The 20,234-nt window shown below is 38.8% G+C and overlaps 1 protein-coding gene across 1 annotated transcript; it reads left to right on the forward strand.

Moving 5' to 3' along the window:
- Window positions 1-19,095: 19,095 nt before the first annotated feature.
- LOC105694638 (glycine-rich cell wall structural protein 1.0-like) lies at window positions 19,096-19,782 on the forward strand (the record flags this gene model as incomplete). Its single annotated transcript, XM_023432022.1, has 1 exon — window positions 19,096-19,782. A coding segment is annotated over one exon (687 nt), but the record flags the coding sequence as incomplete, so codon positions are not given.
- Window positions 19,783-20,234: the final 452 nt, after the last annotated feature.

Below are 20,234 nucleotides of genomic sequence, written 5' to 3' on the forward strand. Positions count from 1 at the left end.
TTGAAGGAATCGATCTTGCCCGGAATGGAACCAATCACGTAGAAGAAGTGGATGGATTAGCGATCTCGCGACAGATATGGACGGGATTTCTTGATCGGCCATAAATTAACTCTTCGAAACCCACGGTGGGATTTATATCCACGGAATCCGGGTGTTTTCTTGAAAAGTTGGACAATGTATTTCTTGTAGGGAGGGTCCTATGAGGACCATCGTTTCTTTTTTCGATTTGTCATTTTATACGAAATGGCAATTTCAAAAAGTACCGCAAAGTTGCTTTGGTGGTAGTGATGGAATATTGATACATGTTGCAATTTAGAGATATTCTGCATTGACGGTCATTAAAATTGCGACAGTCAGATATTAACTATATTTATAGATTTATTTTCTACCGCAAAGATTAGGACGCGATTAATATTTTATTCATTGTTAAGGATATTTCAAATTTCGATCAAACGAAATGGCAATTTCGAAAAGTACCAAAAAGTTGCTTTGGCGCTAGTAATGGAATATTGCGACATATTGCAATTTAGAGATATTCTGCATTGATGGACATTAAAATTGCGACAGTAGGAATTAATAGTCAGAAATTAACTATACTTATAAATTAATTTTCTACCGCAAAGATCAGAACGCGATTAATATTTTATTCATTGTTAACGATATTTCAAATTTCGATCGAACGAAATGGCAATTTCAAAAAGTACCACAAAGTTGCTTTGACACTAGTAATGGAATATTGAAACATATTGCAATTTAGAGATATTTTGCATTGATGGTCATTAAAATTGCGACCGTATGAATTAATAGTCAGAAATTAACTATACTTATAAATTAATTTTCTACCGCAAAAATTTGGACGCGATTAATATTTTATTCATTGTTAACGATATTTCAAATTTCGGTCATGACTTAATCAAACATTTTTACAAAATGGAAGTATCTTTATCTGTGTTATTTTTAGGTGTTGATATTTCAGTGATCAGTACACTTGATTCTGTAAATTGATAGAGGGCTTATCCGAATAAATTGGACGTTCTTTTTGTTTAATACACTGTTGTAGGTCTGAAAATGGAACAGTGTCAGCTTTCGGTCCCGGTTACATTATCCCGTATAATAAGTAGATATATTACGCGTTTGCTTCGATGACGAATATTCTGGATTCAGATTCGGGATTTCGCATTGTTTCTGGCTAACCGGATTTGCGGACTGCGGATACGAATGTGGGGCGGAACGATAATTTAGATAGTTGATTTGAGCTGATTATGCAATCAACTACACAATTACATTTGTCCAGATGTATTAACCACGAACCATTTCGTGTTAAACTTATCAGTCGGAATGGAGCCACTAATCAATTCTATGAATTAACATGGGTCGTACATAATGCACAGTAATTCAGCAAAGATTTATTCGCAAATAGTTTTTTTTGACATGGTTAAATGTTCTATACAACTGTGAAAAACTATACATGATTTTTCCTATTCGTTGGACATTTAAAAATCCAACAATTGTCTCTTTTGATATATTAATTTAGGAAAAGTGTAAAACGTATCTCGGAAATTCCAACGCATGTTCATAATAAATAATGGATGAAGTAACTATACAAAAAAATCGAAAGGGTGGCGAATAAATAATTTTGTACACTAATGCTTTGCTTTCAATATAATTTATTAAATGCTGGATTATCAACTGTTTTAACTGTATCTCAATTTGGGAAACTCGGTTGAGTTTCGAGTCAAAACATATGCACATATTCATAAGTAGTATCATTCTAAATATGAATTGTTATAAAACTTTTTAATAAACAACCGACTTCAAAAAAGTCATTAGAAGGTAAAAAATAATTATGTACAACCTACTGAAGATTTCTACCCGTTTACTGCTTGTAAAGTTTGAAGTCAGCGCAAAAAAAAAAGAAACGAAATGTATCAGCGTTTTCAGTTTCATATTCCGTTACCTTTTGTTTCTTTTTTTGCACGAACTTAAAACTTTCCAAACAATAAACACTTAGAAATTTACAGAAGTTAGTAGATAAGCAGATTATAGATAATTATTTTGTACTTTGTAGTGTCTTTTTTTAAGTACGTGTCTTCTTTAAAAAGTGTTTACTTTTCCATTTTCAGATGCAGATTCTTTTATAGAAGTTTTATAATTTTAATTACATAAAAGAGATCGGTTAAAAGAAAAAAAAAAAACCCAACCACGGTGCGGTTACTGCCAACCGTTTATGATTTCTGTTGTCTGTCTTCGGATTATCAAACCTAAATTTTATAGCAATTTAAGCCTGCTAGGATTTAAGTTAGTCCCTTTAAATTATTCCCTAGTATTTTTTTTAACACTATCCGTGGCATCCGCACGATAATTCTGACTCGAAGTCCCTTCCCGAACATTTCCGAAAATATAACCCAACCAATCCGTTGGCTTTGCTCTCCCGGACTTCCTTTCCAAATATAATTGGACTAAATTACTTAATGGGCCTCAAAATAGTAGTTCCTAGAATACCAACCGGACTTACATTCAACAGTCAATTTCTTCCATCGCCGAGGGGCAATTCACTCAGAAATCAGTGCAAACGATTTCCTTCATTGAGAACCGATTCCCATTGATTTCATACAAGTAACAATACGATTTGGTAACAAGGGACAGCCGGCCTTAACATTGTGGCAATGTTTTGATGATTTCCAACGACTTCCAGGGATTTCTGCTTGCAATTTCCAGCTGATTTCCACGTGATTTCGAGCATTAAAATCTATGATTTCTTGAATGAATCCCCAGTCCTCTGTCTTTTTGCTCGGCCATCATCACTTACAATTTTCCCTAATAATGAAGGGCGAAACCTCGATTTGGATTCATTACTTCATTTCTGAAACACTAAAAAAGTGCATTTTGCTGTTATCTAAATTATTCAATCTATCAATACGTAGTCGAGGAAATGATTTATAGGTTAGGTTTTTGTTGTTGAGGTGGCGGCGTTTTGCAGCGCCTGTATTGGCCTGCAGTATCCGTTAGGACACCCAGCAAACTCCAACTGTTAAACCGTTTTGTGTATTATTCCTTTGTTTTCTATTCGAGTTTGTCTTTTTTACAGATTGTAAGAGCATGAGGAATTGGTAGCTCTCCATGAGGTTGTTTCTTTGTGTGGTGATGCGGCGTTACCAGAACGTCTCCCGCGTGCTCTGTTTCTATGTAAGTCTTAATATGTTGTTATATTGTTTTATTAATATGGTTTATGATTTCTTAAATGAGTCCCCTCGTCCTTTGTCTTTCAGCTCGGCCATCATCACTTACAATTTTCCCCAACAATGTAGGACGAAACCTCGATTTGGATTCATTACTTCATTTCTGAAACACTAAAAAAGTGCATTTTGCTGTTATCTAAATTATTCAATCTATCAATAAGTCGAGGAAATGATTTATAGGTTGTTGTTGTTGCGGTGGCGGCGTTTTGCAACGCCTGTATTGGCCTGCAGTATCCGTTAGGACACCTCACCAAACTCCAACTGTTAAACATTTGTATTTTTTCACATATTGTGTATTATTCCTTTGTTTTCTATTCGAGTTTGTCTTTTTTACGGATTGTAAGAGCATGAGGAGCTGGTAGCTCTCCATGAGGTTGTTTCTTTGTGTGGTGACGCGGCGTTACCAGAACGTCTCCCGCGTTCTCCGTTTCTGTGTAGGTCTTAATATGTTGTTATATTGTTATGTTGTCTCGAGTTTAGTTATTTTAATGCCCTACCTTTCATCGTGTAGATATTTCGTTTAAAACGAATATTAATTTATTTTTATTTATTTATTTTCACGAGACCTCCGGCGATCGCAATGGCGAACGTCTTGCCGCCATCGCAATCGCCTTATAGGTTAGGTGGAATTTGACGAAGCGGTCCAATAGCCTCGAGTCCTTAAAGGAATTAGTTATACCGCAGATGCAAAACGTTGGCCGGGAAGTACAGGATCGTTAACGCCTGATCGGATTCATCAGGAGGAGCGGAACGCCCTTCCCCTGAAATTCCTTTCGCGGCAGGAACAGGACGGACTAGCGAGCCAGGATTAATTCTTCCTTTCCGAGTTGGGCGTCGCGAAGCGTTAATTAAGGCCGTTAAGAGGGAGTCATTAAGGGAAACCAGGCCCATGTAACCCCGTCTTCTTTTTACCCGATCGCTGAACGCCGGTATCGGCAGCGGCCGAGATAAACGACACTCAATAATAAGCGAAGCCTCGTTAAGCCGCTGATAACGGGGTGATTATTTCTTGGCCGGATCTCCTCGAGCACGCCTCGTCTCGCCTGGAGTGCTTTCGGTTCTTCTTGCGGAACGTCCTTAGGCCGGCGTCGATGGAAGAAAAGAGCCCGAGGAGGCGTGGCTGCCAACCGCGTTAACGACTTCCGCGGAATCGCCCCTCGACTCGCCATCTTGAAACTTAACTTGACGCTAAACGAACCCCTCGAAGGTACCGGGGCCCCGAGGGGGACGCACGAGCGAAACGAGACGAGTCGCCAGCTGCTAGATGATGCCGAGACGTTGCACGCACCAGAAATGGCATTTGCCATTTCCAGACCCCGGGAGTGGACGCGATAGAGTGGTTTGTAGACCCTGACGACGGACGACTATCTTCGGATCACTGATACGGCGTATCCCGACTGATTTACGATTTAATTGAAACCCCCTTCAAATCAGTCGATTCGAATACAACACTTTTCTTTTAAGGGTATTGGACCAAACTGTCCGAAACTTTGACACATGACTCGTGATCATCTAAGAATTGTCCTGACACATTCAAAATGTGGATTTTTGGAAAAAAACTTTAACTTAGCCCACACCAGGACCAAAATGCCGTCGAGCTCTCATATTTCCATCAATATAGAATCATCGAAGGCTCCGATATGATAAATGAAAGGGTCAGGAGAATTTTACGACAATTTAGAACACTCTGGTAATCGATGAACGCGCATTTGAATGGGATATAGGCAAAAAAAGTGTCTTATGCGGTTCTATGCTAAAACGATGGGAATATGAGGTCTCGGAGTGAAAATTTAATTGACATGGAAATCGCAGATGACGCAGGGGGTCCCTCTGCAGTCAATTAGGGCCCCAGAAAGCATGAATCCAGAGGATTTCTGGAGTTTTACTTCGATTTCCTTATAATTATTGTACAAAAACGACAGGTGGAGTATGCCATTTAATGCAATACCCATTATATTTCAACACAGCTGTCAATATAAAAATAAACGCCAGCAACGTAGATGGTTAGAAAAATCTTCTTTATTAACGTCGATCAAGTTCCTTGACGTGCGATCAGCGGTAACGTGCTCGTCGGACCTATTTTAGGGCCTCCACATTCACGTTGAAAGGTTTGAAACGATTCGGCACACTCAGTTCGTGGAAAAGTTTCACGAACGATTGTCCTTTCGGATGCCACTTTCGCATCCCCTTAATTTCGCTCTGTACCAGAAGTTGTTGTCTTCGTCCAATCAAATCAACGGTAACATGCTCGTCGGACCTATCTTAGGGCCTCCACATTCACGTTTTAAGGTTTGAAACGATTCGGCACATTCAGTTCGTAGAAAAGTTTCACGAACGATTGTTTTTTCGGATGCCACTTTCGCATCCCCTTAATTTCACTCTGTACCAGAAATCGCTGTCTTCGTCCAATCAAATCAGCGATACATGCTCATCGGACCTATTTTAGAGCCTCCACATTCACGTTTTAAGGTTTGAAACGATTCGGCACACTCAGTTCGTGGAAAAGTTTCACGAACGATTGTTTTTTCGGATGCCACTTTCGCATCCCCTTAATTTCGCTCTGTACCAGAAGTTGTTGTCTTTGTCCAATCAATTCAGCGGTATAAGCTCATCGGACCTATCTTAGGGCCTCCACATTCACGTTTTAAGGTTTGAAACAATTCGGCAGACTCAGTTCGTGGATAAGTTTCACGAACGATTGTTTTTTCGGATGCCACTTTCGCATCCCCTTAATTTCGCTCTGTACCAGAAGTTGTTGTCTTCGTCCAATCAAATCAGCGGTAACATGCTCGTCGGACTAAGGACCTGAACCTGGGCGAAGAGTTTGAGAGCTGATGCACCTCGACAAGAGGAATGGTCAAGAAACGCAACCTCCCTAACTCGTTTGATGCAAAATCCCCCGCGGCGTCCAGAGGTAGATGATCTCTGGGCAGCAAAATTGTGGAGGATCCACGTTTCCTACGTGGATCTTTCTCGAGGATGGTTCATCCTGTCGTCGGAGTATGGAGTGTCCTGGGGCGAAAGGCAGGAGGTAGGAAAGGTGCCATATTTTCGGACAACAAAGGGTCGTTAAAAATCCGTTAGATACGGCTGTCAGATAGGCGCGGCTCTAGCGCAGTTGCCAGAGGAGGAGCTCTCGAGTTTGAGCTCTTTGTGCGTGATTTGAATGCAATCGGGGAGCTAATCTCCGATCAGTGTCGAGAGCGTAACGCAATCCGACGCGACGTGACGTGATCCGGACTCGATAGCCAGCAAGGGCTACCCTGCAGCAGTTTGAACAACGTTTAGAGAGGCCACGACCCTCGCGGATTTACCAAGTATGTCCCATCGTGTACACGGAGTACCGCGATCGGCCACCAACGAGGTGCTGGTACCACTGGCCGTGTTGTATAATGCATTAACTGCGGATGCGTACACCTACACCCCAGGCGTGATCCTGACTGTAACATTCAATACCTCCATTTGCCCGAACCAACATTCGCTGAACGTCGCTTTGGAAGGTATCAAATTTTAACAAATTGTTTAAATCATTCATATCGTTATCGTTTCAATGCATTCAAAATCCCTTTCTGCACGAAAAAAAGGATATTTTCAATCTTTGCAAAGGATAGCATTGCTTATAGTCTTGTTCTTACTTGGGTAATAATTGTGTTAAGGTGATGTGAAAATGGCGTCAGTCTCATTTGTGAAACTTTTCTCCGAACTCGGTGTACCGAATCATTTCAAACTTCACAATGTGCATATGGAAGCCATAAGGAATTATGAAATATTATCAAATTGTTTAAATCATTTATATCGTTATCGTTTCATGCATTCGAAATCCCATTCTGCACGAAAAAAAGGACCCATTCAATCTTTGCAAAGGATAACATTGCTCATAGTTTTGTTCTTACTTCGGTAATAATTGCGTTGAGGTGATATGAAAATAGCGTCAAAGAGGTCCCCTTTATGAAACTTTTCTTCGAACTCGGAGTCCGAATCGTTTCGAACTTGTCAATGTGAATATGGAGGCCATAAGGAATTATGAAATATTATCAAATTGATTAAATCATTTATATTGTTTTCGATTTAATGGATTCAAAATCCCCTTTCGCACGAAAAAAGACACTTTCAATCTTCGCAAAGGATAGCATTGCCTATAGTCTTCTTCTTACTTCGGTAATAATTGCGTTAAGGTGATATGAAAATGGCGTCAAAGAGGTCCCCTTTATGAATCTTTTCTCTGAACTCGGAGTCCGAATCGTTTCGAACTTAACAATATGAATATGGAGGCTATAAGAAAGGTCCTTACACCCATAACATCACAATTTTTTCAAAATTTGTCTGTAGATATTTTCAAAATTTGATATAAAATATGAAATTTCATGAGGGTCAGGGCCTTCCTTATAGCTTCCATGTTCACAGTGTAATGTTTAAAACGATTCGGTACATCCAGTTCGAAGAAAAATTTCATAAACGATTACCTTTTCAGATGCCACTTTCATATCCCCTTAACAGCTTAAATCCTTGCAAGTGTATCAAACGTGGATGTAATGAAACGTGTTGGTCAGAAAAATTCCTGCTAAATTAGCAAATCAATTTTGAGCAATAAACAAAATATTATTACTGTTGCTATTCGATCAAATGAGCGATATATGACGTTCGTCGTCGCTAACAAAGAAAATTCTAACCACGAGTATAATTTTATTGCTTTAATAAATTGCATAACTGCAGATAAATTCTGTTGGCAGAGTTTTAAGTGCTTCACATTTGTTTATGCGAATAGAAATTTCTATTCCAACTATCAGGAAACTCGGTAGTGTTTCGCGCCAAATACATTTAAAAGCATACATTATTTTTCTGCGGATGCAGCTGGTTAGTTTGGAAGCTTTGTAGGGTCTGAAAATAAAAGTATGTGCTTTTACTTTAATATTTTCTCAATATAACTGGATTATGATGTTAATTAGTTTTATTCGTTATTTAAATGGGGAACTCCATTATTTGAGACAGCCCAGATAATATAGTCTTTGTTGGTATTAATGGCTGTTTCCGTTTGTATAATCGGGCATTGCTTACGTGGAAACATGAAATGTCTGTACTTTGTTCATTTAGAGACAAATGGGAACGACGGGGTGCCTTATATGCTTGCCATCACGAAATCCATTATTCACTCAAGTATAGGCTAAATTAACAAATCATATCAAGATATCGTTCCAGTACCCTTACAATTCGGAATAAACAATCTTTAGAATTTATGTGCATTTTTATAAGTTCGTATGAAGTTGTTTCCAAAATGGCGATCAAACCATATTTAACAGAATTTAAATGTAACGAAGGTTTCAGGCAGATCTTTCCGCCATTTTGAAATCGATGGCCAAGAAACACCAGTTTCTCTTTTATTAAATAGTTCACATTTCAATGATAAACTTGATTAATCCATTAGGTTGAAATTTGCCGCGAATTTTGTTCTTTCATAAATCTACATAACTTATTCAATTTAATATCATTCTTAATGTTAAAATGACGATTATGAAGTCATTTCTTACCATCGCTTACATAGACTCCCGGTTATCAATCCTGTCATTTTATTAATCGCGTTTAAACTGGCAGAACAATTTGTTATATTCCGAATAATCTGTTATAATTGTATAAATAACAACCCGAGTAGTGTCAAAGTGGTCCTCGAATTATGTGATTTTTTTATCCGATTCGTCATTCGCACAATGAAATCTTGAACGACATTAAATGAATTTGAATAGATCCATTGAAATATGAAACATGAATTCATTAAAACATTCAATATTTCTGAACTGTACGTTGTAACCTAATAAGAACACTTAAAATATAAAGTGTATAACAAAAGGGGGTCATAGGAGCTTTTATTTCCTTAGAAGAATTTATGGCATTAGCAAAATGTAGAAATGCAAGCTGTTACAGAAAGACGAATCCGATTTCAGTCTGCTTATCAATACAAATCGGGTCCATATTTTGCAATACCCTGAATATAATGAACAGTTGATGTTGGAACGTGTTGGTCGAGAACATTTGTTTTATTTTATTTATTATGCTTCTACAGGAAAAAAAATCTTCTTACCAAAAAAACCATGATAAGGGGTACATTTAATGGGGTACAAAGGAAATCTCTGTCAGGGGTTTTGGGGAATGGAACCCTTCAATTATTGGCTTGGGGTGAAGCCCCCCCAACGAGTTCGACAGCGAATGAAGCGAGCAAACGCACTTGTTTAACCAATGTAATGCGATAATAAACGCGTGCTCGATGAGAATGAGTCACATTCTATTGACAAATTAATCCTGCTATCGGCAATACGTGGTCAGTCCGATATATCGCGATCTGTATCGAAGTTTCAATTTAAGGGATGTAGATTACACAAGGGATTACATACCCTTTCGTACCTACGTCGCCCGAAACATTTTGATGTTACCATTTTAATGCGTTTGCTTATAAGTACAGAACGTTAAGTAATCTCTTCTTTCCCCTTATTATGATTAAAAACCAATGTTCTTTTTTTTATTTAAGTTAAAAGCGTTAGAGGCTACATTACCGAAATATGATTAGGACAGTATTGTACCTATCACATATGTGAGGAAATAAAGGTGAAGTTTTAGTTCTGTTCTGAATTATTTATAAATTTTACACGAAAATTAAGATAAAAACATATTAAATAAGTTAAATAAATCACAGCGGATAATAGGCGTGCGGGGGAAGAAAGAAAGGTATTAGAGTTTTTGGAAAGATATTAATAGTTATTATCATATGACTTTCATTGTTTTCTCTCGTAATACGCTATTCTTGTGTTCTGCACTTTTACGTATTTTATTGTGTGATTCTCATTATTCGGAAACAAAAACATATTAAATATGTTAAATAAATCACAGCGGACAATAGGCGTACGGGGGAAGAAAGAAAGGTATTAGTTTTAGGAAAGATATTAATAGTTATTATCATATGACTTTCATTGTTTTCTCTCGTAATACGCTATTCTTGTGTTCTACACTTTTACGTATTTTAATGTGCAATTTTCATTAATCGGAAACAAAAACATATTGAATAAGTTAAATAAATCACAGCGGATAATAGGCGTACGAGGGAAGAAAGAAAGGTATTAGAGTTTTAGGAAAGATATTAATAGTTATTATCATATGACTTTCATTGTTTTCTCTCGTAATACGCTATTCTTGTGTTCTGCATTTTTACGTATTTTATTGTGTGATTCTCATTATTCGGATTCTCTCCTTTATCTTAAAGTGAGTCAATTTATCCATACAACATTACTACTATATTCTAAAGAAGTATAATCTACTTCATTTTTCAAATGATTCGATTTCGATTATTTCTTGAAAACTAAACATTGTCCATATTAAAACATTCAATTGTGAAATTTTGAATTATCTCTGCAGAAATTACATATTTTTACGGTCTAGGAGTATGAGTATAACTCATATTTTCCATAAGAATGATATCACGCCTTGATAACAATTCCTCTAAAGCTCGCTTCATTTGTTGTCGAAATCACGTATTTTCAAAGTTTATGTGAAAGAAGGTTACACGTAGGAACATGGGCGATAGATTCTGGAATATACCACCACCATTTTGTGGATCCATGACCGGGAAACTTCATATTTTACAGATTCTACATTTGTTCGAATCTCTGGACCCTGTTTTCGAAATCCATACATCACAGGAGGGTTTCGAAACAGATGGCCGCTACCTTATAAGCCCGGCACTCCATAACGGACTGCTGGGTCGTGCGTAATGTGTTGGGATCCCATGATTTCACGGTTGTCGTAAGCATTGTTAGAGAGAAATAAATTTCACGTGATTAATTACATCCAGTAATGTATTACAAATGGGACGACCAGGCACTTTGAACGTGAGATGAAACTGAGAAAGTGATGCAGTCACGCCGTCGACAACAATGGACACGTACAAATATCACGGAATACGCAGGAGTACCTGATCTTTTTTTCTCCTTTACTTTTATAATGAGATATTACTTCTTCTTTGTGTGCATATTGTAAGACAAGTTCTTCAAAAGACAGCGGTTCTTTTTGATTTTCTGCACAAAAGTGTATATTACTATGTGATCCCGCACAATTACTCAATTCATTTAGTTATGTTGAAGTACGTATACAACGTACAAATGTCACGGAATACACAGGAGTACCTGATCTTTTTTTCTCCTTTACTTTTATAACGAGATATTACTTCTTCTTCATGTGCATATTGTAAGGCAAGCTCTTTAAAAAACAGCGTCTCTTTTTGATTTTCTGCACGAAAGTGTATATCACTATTTATATACTTATATACCCCGCACAATTACTCAATTAATTTATTTATGTTGAAGTATGTATACAAAGTGTGTAAGTGTATATTTGACGCGAAGTTCTACCGAGTTTCTTGATAAAGAAAATGTATGGTTAACGATTTAAATAATGTCTTCCAAGTTAATTAAAACTTGACACGATTGCGATATGGTATTTAATTATGCAAATCATTGAAACACAAGTGATAGTATCGTTAATTACAAAAATGTTTATTTGTTGAAAGATGACAATGCTTAGAGGATGTTCTTTTCGCTGTTAGCTGTTCTTGTTTTCTCTCTGTTTACAGCAAGCTGATTCAGCAATCATAACACTGTTGTTTTACTATCATGCAAATAGTGTTCTTTCGTTATTTATCAATCTCCCTAGGAACTCATATGGAGTCGGTGCCACATACTTTTTAACACCTTTAAATCCTACGACATCCAGAATTTTATATTAATTATTGTGTGTAATATGCATGCGCGTTACTGATATTCATTTCATTATAGTATGTTAAACAGTTGAACAATTTAAGGACTTATTTCTTAAAAAATTATGTACTTACTATTTTGAAGTATGGCCCCACGTAATGGAAGTCACGTAGAGTCGGTGCCACATTTCAGTCAGTGCCGCTTTTTGGCATCTTTAAATCGTACGACATCCAGAATGTCATGTTAACTGTTGTGTGCAATATAAATGCACGGGATTAATATTAATTTTATTATTGCATGTTAAATATATAAACAATTTGAGGATTTATTTCTTAAAAATTTATGTTCTTACGATTCTGAAGTAAGGCCCCACGTTGTGGAAGTCACATAGTAGCACATTTCAGTCAGTGCCGCTTTTTAGCATCTTTAAATCGTACAACATCCAGAATTTCATGTTAATTATTGCGTGTAATATATATGCACGTAATTAATATTAATTTCTGTATTGTATGTTAAACAGTTGAACAATTTAAGGACTAATTTCTTACAAATTTATGTTCTTACGATTCTGAAGTAAGGCCCCACGTTGTGGAAGTCACATAGTAGCACACTTCAGTCAGTGCCGCTTTTTAGCATCTTTAAATCATACGACATCCAGAATTTCATGTTAATATTGTGTGCAATATAAATGCACGGTATTAATATTATTATTATTATTGCATGTTAAATATATAAACAATTTGAGGATTTATTTCTTAAAAATATACGTACTTACGATTCTGAAGTAAGGCCCCACGTAATTGCCGTTTCAGGGATGATCAATATTGCACGATCGTATCACGTTTTAGAACATCTGTCATCTAGGGACTGCAAAATGTAATGCAGATATTTAAAATAAAATTTATGTTTAAATCGTTGCTTCACTTTTACTTTCAGACAACAGCGAAGGAATATGTAGTAAATGCTTTATGACCAATGCCTGAAGAGAGCTACTGATTCGGAAATACCAATCTGTCTTCGGTTTCCTCTATCAATGTGTCTCCGTCGTCATTTTGAAAGGAGCGGAGTGCGAGTGACAGAAGCAAAAAGGGAAAGCTCATTTCGGCTTCTTTTGTACAGAGCGTTTGTAGTGACACAGGCTTCCTTTTACATAAATAGAATTTTAACGGGTGTAATGCTAGGACCGAACATCACTAATTCCACTTCATCTGAAACCTTCCACTGATGTTTGTTCAATGCTTTGGGAAGAAAGTAGTCTTGGGTTTCTGAAAGTTGCATTCAATTAATAATTATGTATCGGACCATATTTACTGTATCCTCTAACATATATCTTGGACAATGTAGATGGCATTTTCTTTTTAACACTAGGTTTACGGGACCCGTCAATTTGACGGAATTCAAACTTCGAAAAGAAATACCGAAAAAACCATAGCATTAATTTTAACCATTTTTGTATCGTAAATTAATCATTTCATCCAAAGAATTTGTACACACAATTATTTTTTCCTATTTAAACCCTAAAAATGTCTCGTATTTTTTGATACCAAATGAAGAGTCTAGTAGCATAGAATAATTTCTAAATATTTCTTTGTAATCTTTACTAAATATCTCAAGCGACAGATTATTTAAGATGTCTCGTAGATTTCATTCGAAGATATCTGAAATATTTGTTGAAAATCTCATTGACATATTTAGTTTCAATAATTTATAAACCTATATAGAAAATACATTTTTTACTTCACGACTACTATCGGACACTTCATTTGGTATGAAAAAACACGAGAAATTTTTCTAATATTTTCTTTCCGCTATTTCATTATGGGAACAAAACATGTGATTTTGATTTTACAGATTTTTAAAACGTTTATTTAAATGTTTATTCGTCAGATAATATTATAAAATACTTCTATTAAAATGAAACGAAACGTTTTGTATATCTGGTAGAAAAATATTACGAAAACACATGGAGGTAATATCATATAACTATTACAGAGATAATATTCTAAAGTAAACGTTTGGCAAATATTTCAAATGTCTGCTAAATATTAACAAAATGTACGACATTCGTTAAATATATAGAAAATATAGGACAAATATTTTGTGCTAATAGGAATAAGGGCCGCCCGTCCAAAGAAGCAAATGGAGCTAATATTATATAAATATTATGGAGATAATATTCTAAAGTAAACGTTTGGCAAATATTTCAAATGTCTGGTAAATATTAACAAAATGTACGATATTCGTTAAATATATAGAAAATGTAGGATAAATATTTTGTGCCACTAGGGAGGTGATTTACAATCCGTCAGAGTTGGGAAATACTCTGGCCATTTGCACCGTCCAGGCTCGCGTCAAGAGTCGCGCCACCCTTGCGTGCAGCCAAGCGGTTGTAATACAAACTCCAGGGTAATACGCGGTACTCACACGACGCTGTCACAAGTGCTCACACGTCATTGTGACATTGTGAGCAGCCACGGGAGTGTGAGGAACCAGTTGTCGAGGGTAACAGCTGCTCGACCCGTAACCCACATACATCACCGCACGTCATTGTTCGGCGGGGCATTATTCGACGCAGGTACGGGGACGCACCTCGACGCGCCGTGTCACCCGACTCACCCTGGGCCGGACACGCGAGAAGGTAATGGCCACGTTTCACCAAAGCGACGAGACGAGAAATCTACCGAGAGATCGCCGGTCGGCTGTGACCGGATCGACCGCCGGTTCCGACTTTATCGGCTCCGGCCTGATCATCGCTCGGGCACTCCATGAGAAACCATCGACCCATTAGGGGCCAACGATCGCTCGATCGCGAGGTTGCTCGATTACTTGGACGTCCGATCGATCGTCTTCTTCGGGACTTATCGGCCGGCTATCTACGCTTTGTACCCGTGAGTGGATATCATTCAAATGCCCGGATGTTCCTTCACTTTCCTGAGGACTAGGCCGGTGGTCCGATCGAGATCGGTGGCTTAGTCCTCTGTTGCGTGACTCTCTTAAGAAATCGGGCTTTTCCATGAAAAATGATATGCGGGGCGTCGATGAGGAGGCCGTGGATTCACGGGTAAACCATCGAGGGGAATTTACGTATATTAACCCTTTTAGTGCCGGGCGAGATGCGAAGATTACCGGCCGAATTTTAGGATTTTACTGGGATTTGGAAAAAGGCTCATAAAAACCAAACGAAAAGCAATATTTACATAATTAGTACCTACAGTTCAAATTTTTGATTTTACTGCAACCTTATGTACTTAACGTATATGAATTTTTTTAACAGTGTATTAAATAAACGTATTCGGCGTCGCGAGTCGGGATGTTCCTACTTGGACTGTACCCACATTTCAAATTTATAATTTTGCTTCAACCTCACGTACTTAACGTATATGAATTTTATGAATTTTTTTAACAGTGTATTAAATAAACGTATTCGGCGTCGCGAGTCGGGATGTTTCTACTTGGACTGTACCCACATTTCAAATTTTTGATTTTACTACAACCTTATGTACTAAAAGTGTATGAATTTTTTTAACAATGTACCGAATATACGTATTCGGCGTCGCGAGTCGGAATGTTCCTACTTGAACTGTACCCACATTTCAAATTTATAATTTTACTGCAACCTCATGTACTTAACGTATATGAATTTTATGAATTTTTTTAACAGTATACCGAATAAACGAATTCGGCGCTGCGAGACAGAATGTTCCTACTTGGACTGTATCCACATTTCAAATTTATAATTTTACTGCAACCTCATGTACTTAGCGTATATGAATTTTATGAATTTTTTTAACAGTGTATTAAATAAACGTATTCGGCGTCGCGAGGCCGAATGTTCCTACTTGGACTGTACCCACTTTTCAAATTTATAATTTTACTGCAACCTTTTGTACTAAACGTATATGAATTTTTTTAACAATGTGCCGAATAAACGCGAGTCGAAATGTTCCTACTTGGACTGTACCCACTTTTATGGACCACTTTCCCGTCCATTTTTCTTGACTCTTTGAAGTGCGGAAGAACACGGTTTGAACTCCGCGCGTAATTCTTCAGCGCTTGCCGCGCAAATCCTCGAGAATTGCGAGGAAACCATTGGGAATACAGCTCCGTTTGTCACAGGGTAACAACCTTTGACGGGTCTAGTCGAGGTGCGAGGTATAAAGTGCGCTTTCATTTCCTCTTCCCTCCATTCTTCCATTCTCTTCCATTCCATTCTACTCTGTGCCCGGTGACGGTGAGCCCCGTACAATTTCAATATAAAATTGTGAATAATGCATGCCGCGAATCCCACGGCGACATCGTCACCCGGCTCACATCGTCGTCGATGTAAAACCGAGATAGATAGAACGCGGTAAGTTTGAATAATGAGTGACCCTAACGATGATATGTCAGCTACCGCGGGTTGGCCCCGACCAAATTTGAAGGTCCATTACCTCGGGGATCTAACAAGGAAGTTATCCCAGGTCGATCTCTCCGAGTTCATTTCTTTTATAATATGTAATAGTAGACTAAAAACTAAGCGATACGTATTCTTTTTTATCTGCAATTAAACACTTTAAGGTGAACTGAAACCCCGATTCGAATGCAACACTTTTTTTTAAGGGTATTAGACCAAACTGTCCGAAACTTTGACACATCACTCCCGATCATCTAAGAATTGTCCTGACACATTAAAAATTTGGATTTTTCAACAAAATTTTTCAACTCAGTCCAGACCAGAACCAAAATGGCATCGAGCTCTCATATTTCGATCGATATACAATTATCGAAGGCTCTGATACGAGAATCGAAAGGGTCAGGACAATTTTACAACAATTTAGAACACTCTGGTAGTCGATAAACTCGCATTTGAACGGGATAAAGGCAAAATAAGTGTTGTATGCGCTTCTATGCTAAAACGATGGTAATACGAGGTCTCGGAGTGAAAATTTAATTGACCTGGAAATCACAGATGGCGCAGGGAGTCCCTCTGCAGTCAATTAGGGCCCCAGAAAGCATGAATCCAGAGGATTTCTGGAGTTTTACTTCGATTTCTTTATTGTACAAAAACGACAGGTGGAGTACGCCATTTGGTACAATATCCAATATAATTCGACACAACTGTCAATATAAAAACGAACGTCGGCAACGCAGGCATTTAGAAAAATCTTCTTTATCGACGTCGATCAAGTTCCTCGACGTATTTCACTTCACCTTATGGGGGTGAAACCACCACCCAAAGTAAGGGATGTCAAGGAGCGATGTAGCAGTTTCACCCACAAGAACAATATTTTTTAACCAATCCACCTGGAAAAGCGTTCTCATAACGAGAAATGAAAAATGTAATTTCCTCAATTAAAAAAAAAAAATTAAGGGGTGAGCCATCCCTCGCAGGCCTTACTTTGGATTGTGGTTTCACCCCCTTAAAGTGTTTAATGGCAGATAAAAAAAAAATACGTGTCGCTTAGTTTACAGTCTACTATAACATATTATAAAAGGAATGAGATCGGAGAGATCGGCCTGGGATACCTTCCTTGTAAGTAAATTTCATGGTTGAGCATCATCGACCGTGATCAGTCCATATTAATTCCTCCACCGGAGGCTGTTGGTCGGTTTCTAAACGACCGTAATCGGAAAGTAGTTACCATGCGAATGGATGTCCGAGGATACTTTTGGAATTTTTTAAGCTTCATATAAATTATGAGAACTGCGCTTCGGTGTATAAGTATTCAAGTGAAGTTACCTTCACGGTAGACGTTGCAAAAAATGGAACCACATGCCCGAAGAGCGTTCCACGATGACGGGTCGAAATTCTTGTCAAGCAACCCTATTGAAATATGAAATGGAGTACGAGGAAATTTACTCGCCAATTTAACGAATCGATGAAACAAAATGGAATTTAATGACTGTATGAAAATACTTTGCCCAGCTATCGACGTGAAACGTCCTAAGTCTCTGTAATACGTGTAAGTTCGCATGGGTGAAAGATTCAGAAAATGAGGTGTTAACACAATCTGCGTAAATTATTAATATATGGTACCTTAAGGTAATAAGGCCCACCATAATTTAAAAGGCCTGTGAAAGTTGAAATATAAAGTACTTTCGGAAGAGAAGATGAGCAGGACGTACGCGACCAATTTTTATTTTAGTTCCAAACTACAAAAATAAAATACAATTCTATACAGAAATGTAATTTAAAAAAATCGTAGTACGATGCTCCTGGGGTGTATTACCCATATGCGCGTTATTACCTTAAGTTACCTTGCTATTAATAACAATTTATATTCATCTTAGTGTATTAGTACTAAAACAATTTCTGTAAATGTTCTCGTTATTGTTAGCGCGTCCGATTAAACAATAAGTGCGCCAATAACTCTCTCGGTTAGTTATTGATTGAAATTTCACGTGCGGAATAATATAAATAGAGATTCATATTAATCATGCTCCAAAGAATCAGTACCAAACACCTAGGGGCCTTTCCTGAAAGAATAATTAAGAATAACCGTCCATATCCCATAATTCTCATTAACTTCCAAGTTTTTCTTAAATTGGAGAGGAATTATACATAAATACTTAGAAATATCAGGTTGAGGAAGAGTACCCGCGGTTTTTAACGTGACGTAATTAAAACGACGGGAACTTACTTCTCAACCTAATAAAACGTGCATCCGATGAGTAAAATGCGAACGCCCAGGGAACGGACATTAAATCATTGCTTTCTACTACAACTGCAGGTAGATTCTTCGAATTTACTGGAACTCTGCACATAGTCCATTAGAGAGGATACGTAAATCGCAGGCTGAGCCAAACTTGTATATAAAAAGCACGCCAGCGTCTGGAGGCGACCAGAAGCCTGTGACAATTTGAAGCTACCAGGACACGAGGTCGACGTGGAGAGCTCGCTCGTCTAGCGGAAAATCTGCCGCAGCCGTTGTAGAAGTCAGTCTAGCCGGCCCATTAACCGTTCTAATGTCGGTCATTTATCATTCAATACTATACGACTCGTCCTCTCTGGCCGAGTGACACGGCTTGCGTTCCTCTCTCGCTCTCTCGGTCTTTCACTGACGTCCGTCCGTTACCGCAGCTCCGGTTGAAAATTTATGGACGAGTGTCACTGCCCGTCCCTGAAAGATTAACTCTTCCAGGATGACGGTGGTGAAGGTGGTGATGGTGGCGATGGGGATGGTGATGATGCTGATGGTGGCGGTGAGAATGGTGGTGATGCTGATGGTGGCGGTGGGGATGGTGGTGATGCTGATGGTGGCGATGGTGATGGTGGTGATGCTGATGGTGGCGGTGGGGATGATGGTGATGCTGATGGTGGCAGTGGGAATGGTAGTGATGCTGATGGTGGTAGTGGGAATGGTGGTGGTTCTGATGATGGCGGTGGGGATGGTGGTGATGGTGGTGATACTGATGATGGTGGTGATGCTGATGGTGGGGATGGTGGTGATGTTGATGGTGGTAGTGGGGATGGTGGTGGTGTTGATGATGGCGGTGGGGATGGTGATGATGCTGACGGTGGCGGTGGGGATGGTGGTGATGCTGATGGTGGCGGTGGAGATGGTGGTGATGTTGATGGTGGCGGTGGGGATGGTGGCGATGCTGATGGTGCCGGTGCTGATGGTGGCGGTGGGCATGGTGGTGATGCTGATGGCGGTGGAGATGGTTATGATGCCGATGGTGGCGGTGGAGATGGTGGTGATGCTGATGGTGGCGGTGGGGATGGTGGCGACGCTGATGGTACCGGTGCAGATGGTGGCGGCGAAGGAGGCGAAGGTGGCACCGGCTCCTCCGAGACGCTTTCTGGCTGTGTGTACGATATGCCCTGAACGTTAGCGACTCACAAGCCATTTCTCGCGAAGGCTCGCGATACGCGTCACTTAATTAAGGTTATCGTAAGATAGACTCCGGCTCTTATGCCCTGCACTTCCCAGGACGCCTCAGAGGATTTCGGAGAACGCTGACACACGGATGAGGATTTCTTCCCGATAAACGAATGCCGTCCAGAATATATTTCGCCTGCTATTTCCATTATTCATGAGCAACCCATGTGTAACGAGAGAATTGTTATTTTAGTAAGAATTGCGGAAGATGGGAAGAGATAGACCCTCGCCAGCAATTGGACATTTCGGTAACTTAAAGCCTGAACAATTGGGATAAATTTGCATGTAATTGGGAGGAAACGCTGGAATATTAAGCGTGGTCGGTACTCCACACGACGACAAGAAAATGACCGCGTTTAAATTGAAGGCCAAGTTCGTGGCTCGTATTTCAAATTCGA

Source organism: Orussus abietinus, unplaced genomic scaffold (assembly GCF_000612105.2).
Source record: "Orussus abietinus isolate OABI.00-Male unplaced genomic scaffold, Oabi_2.0 scaffold144, whole genome shotgun sequence".
NCBI classification, from domain to species: Eukaryota; Metazoa; Arthropoda; class Insecta; order Hymenoptera; family Orussidae; genus Orussus; species Orussus abietinus.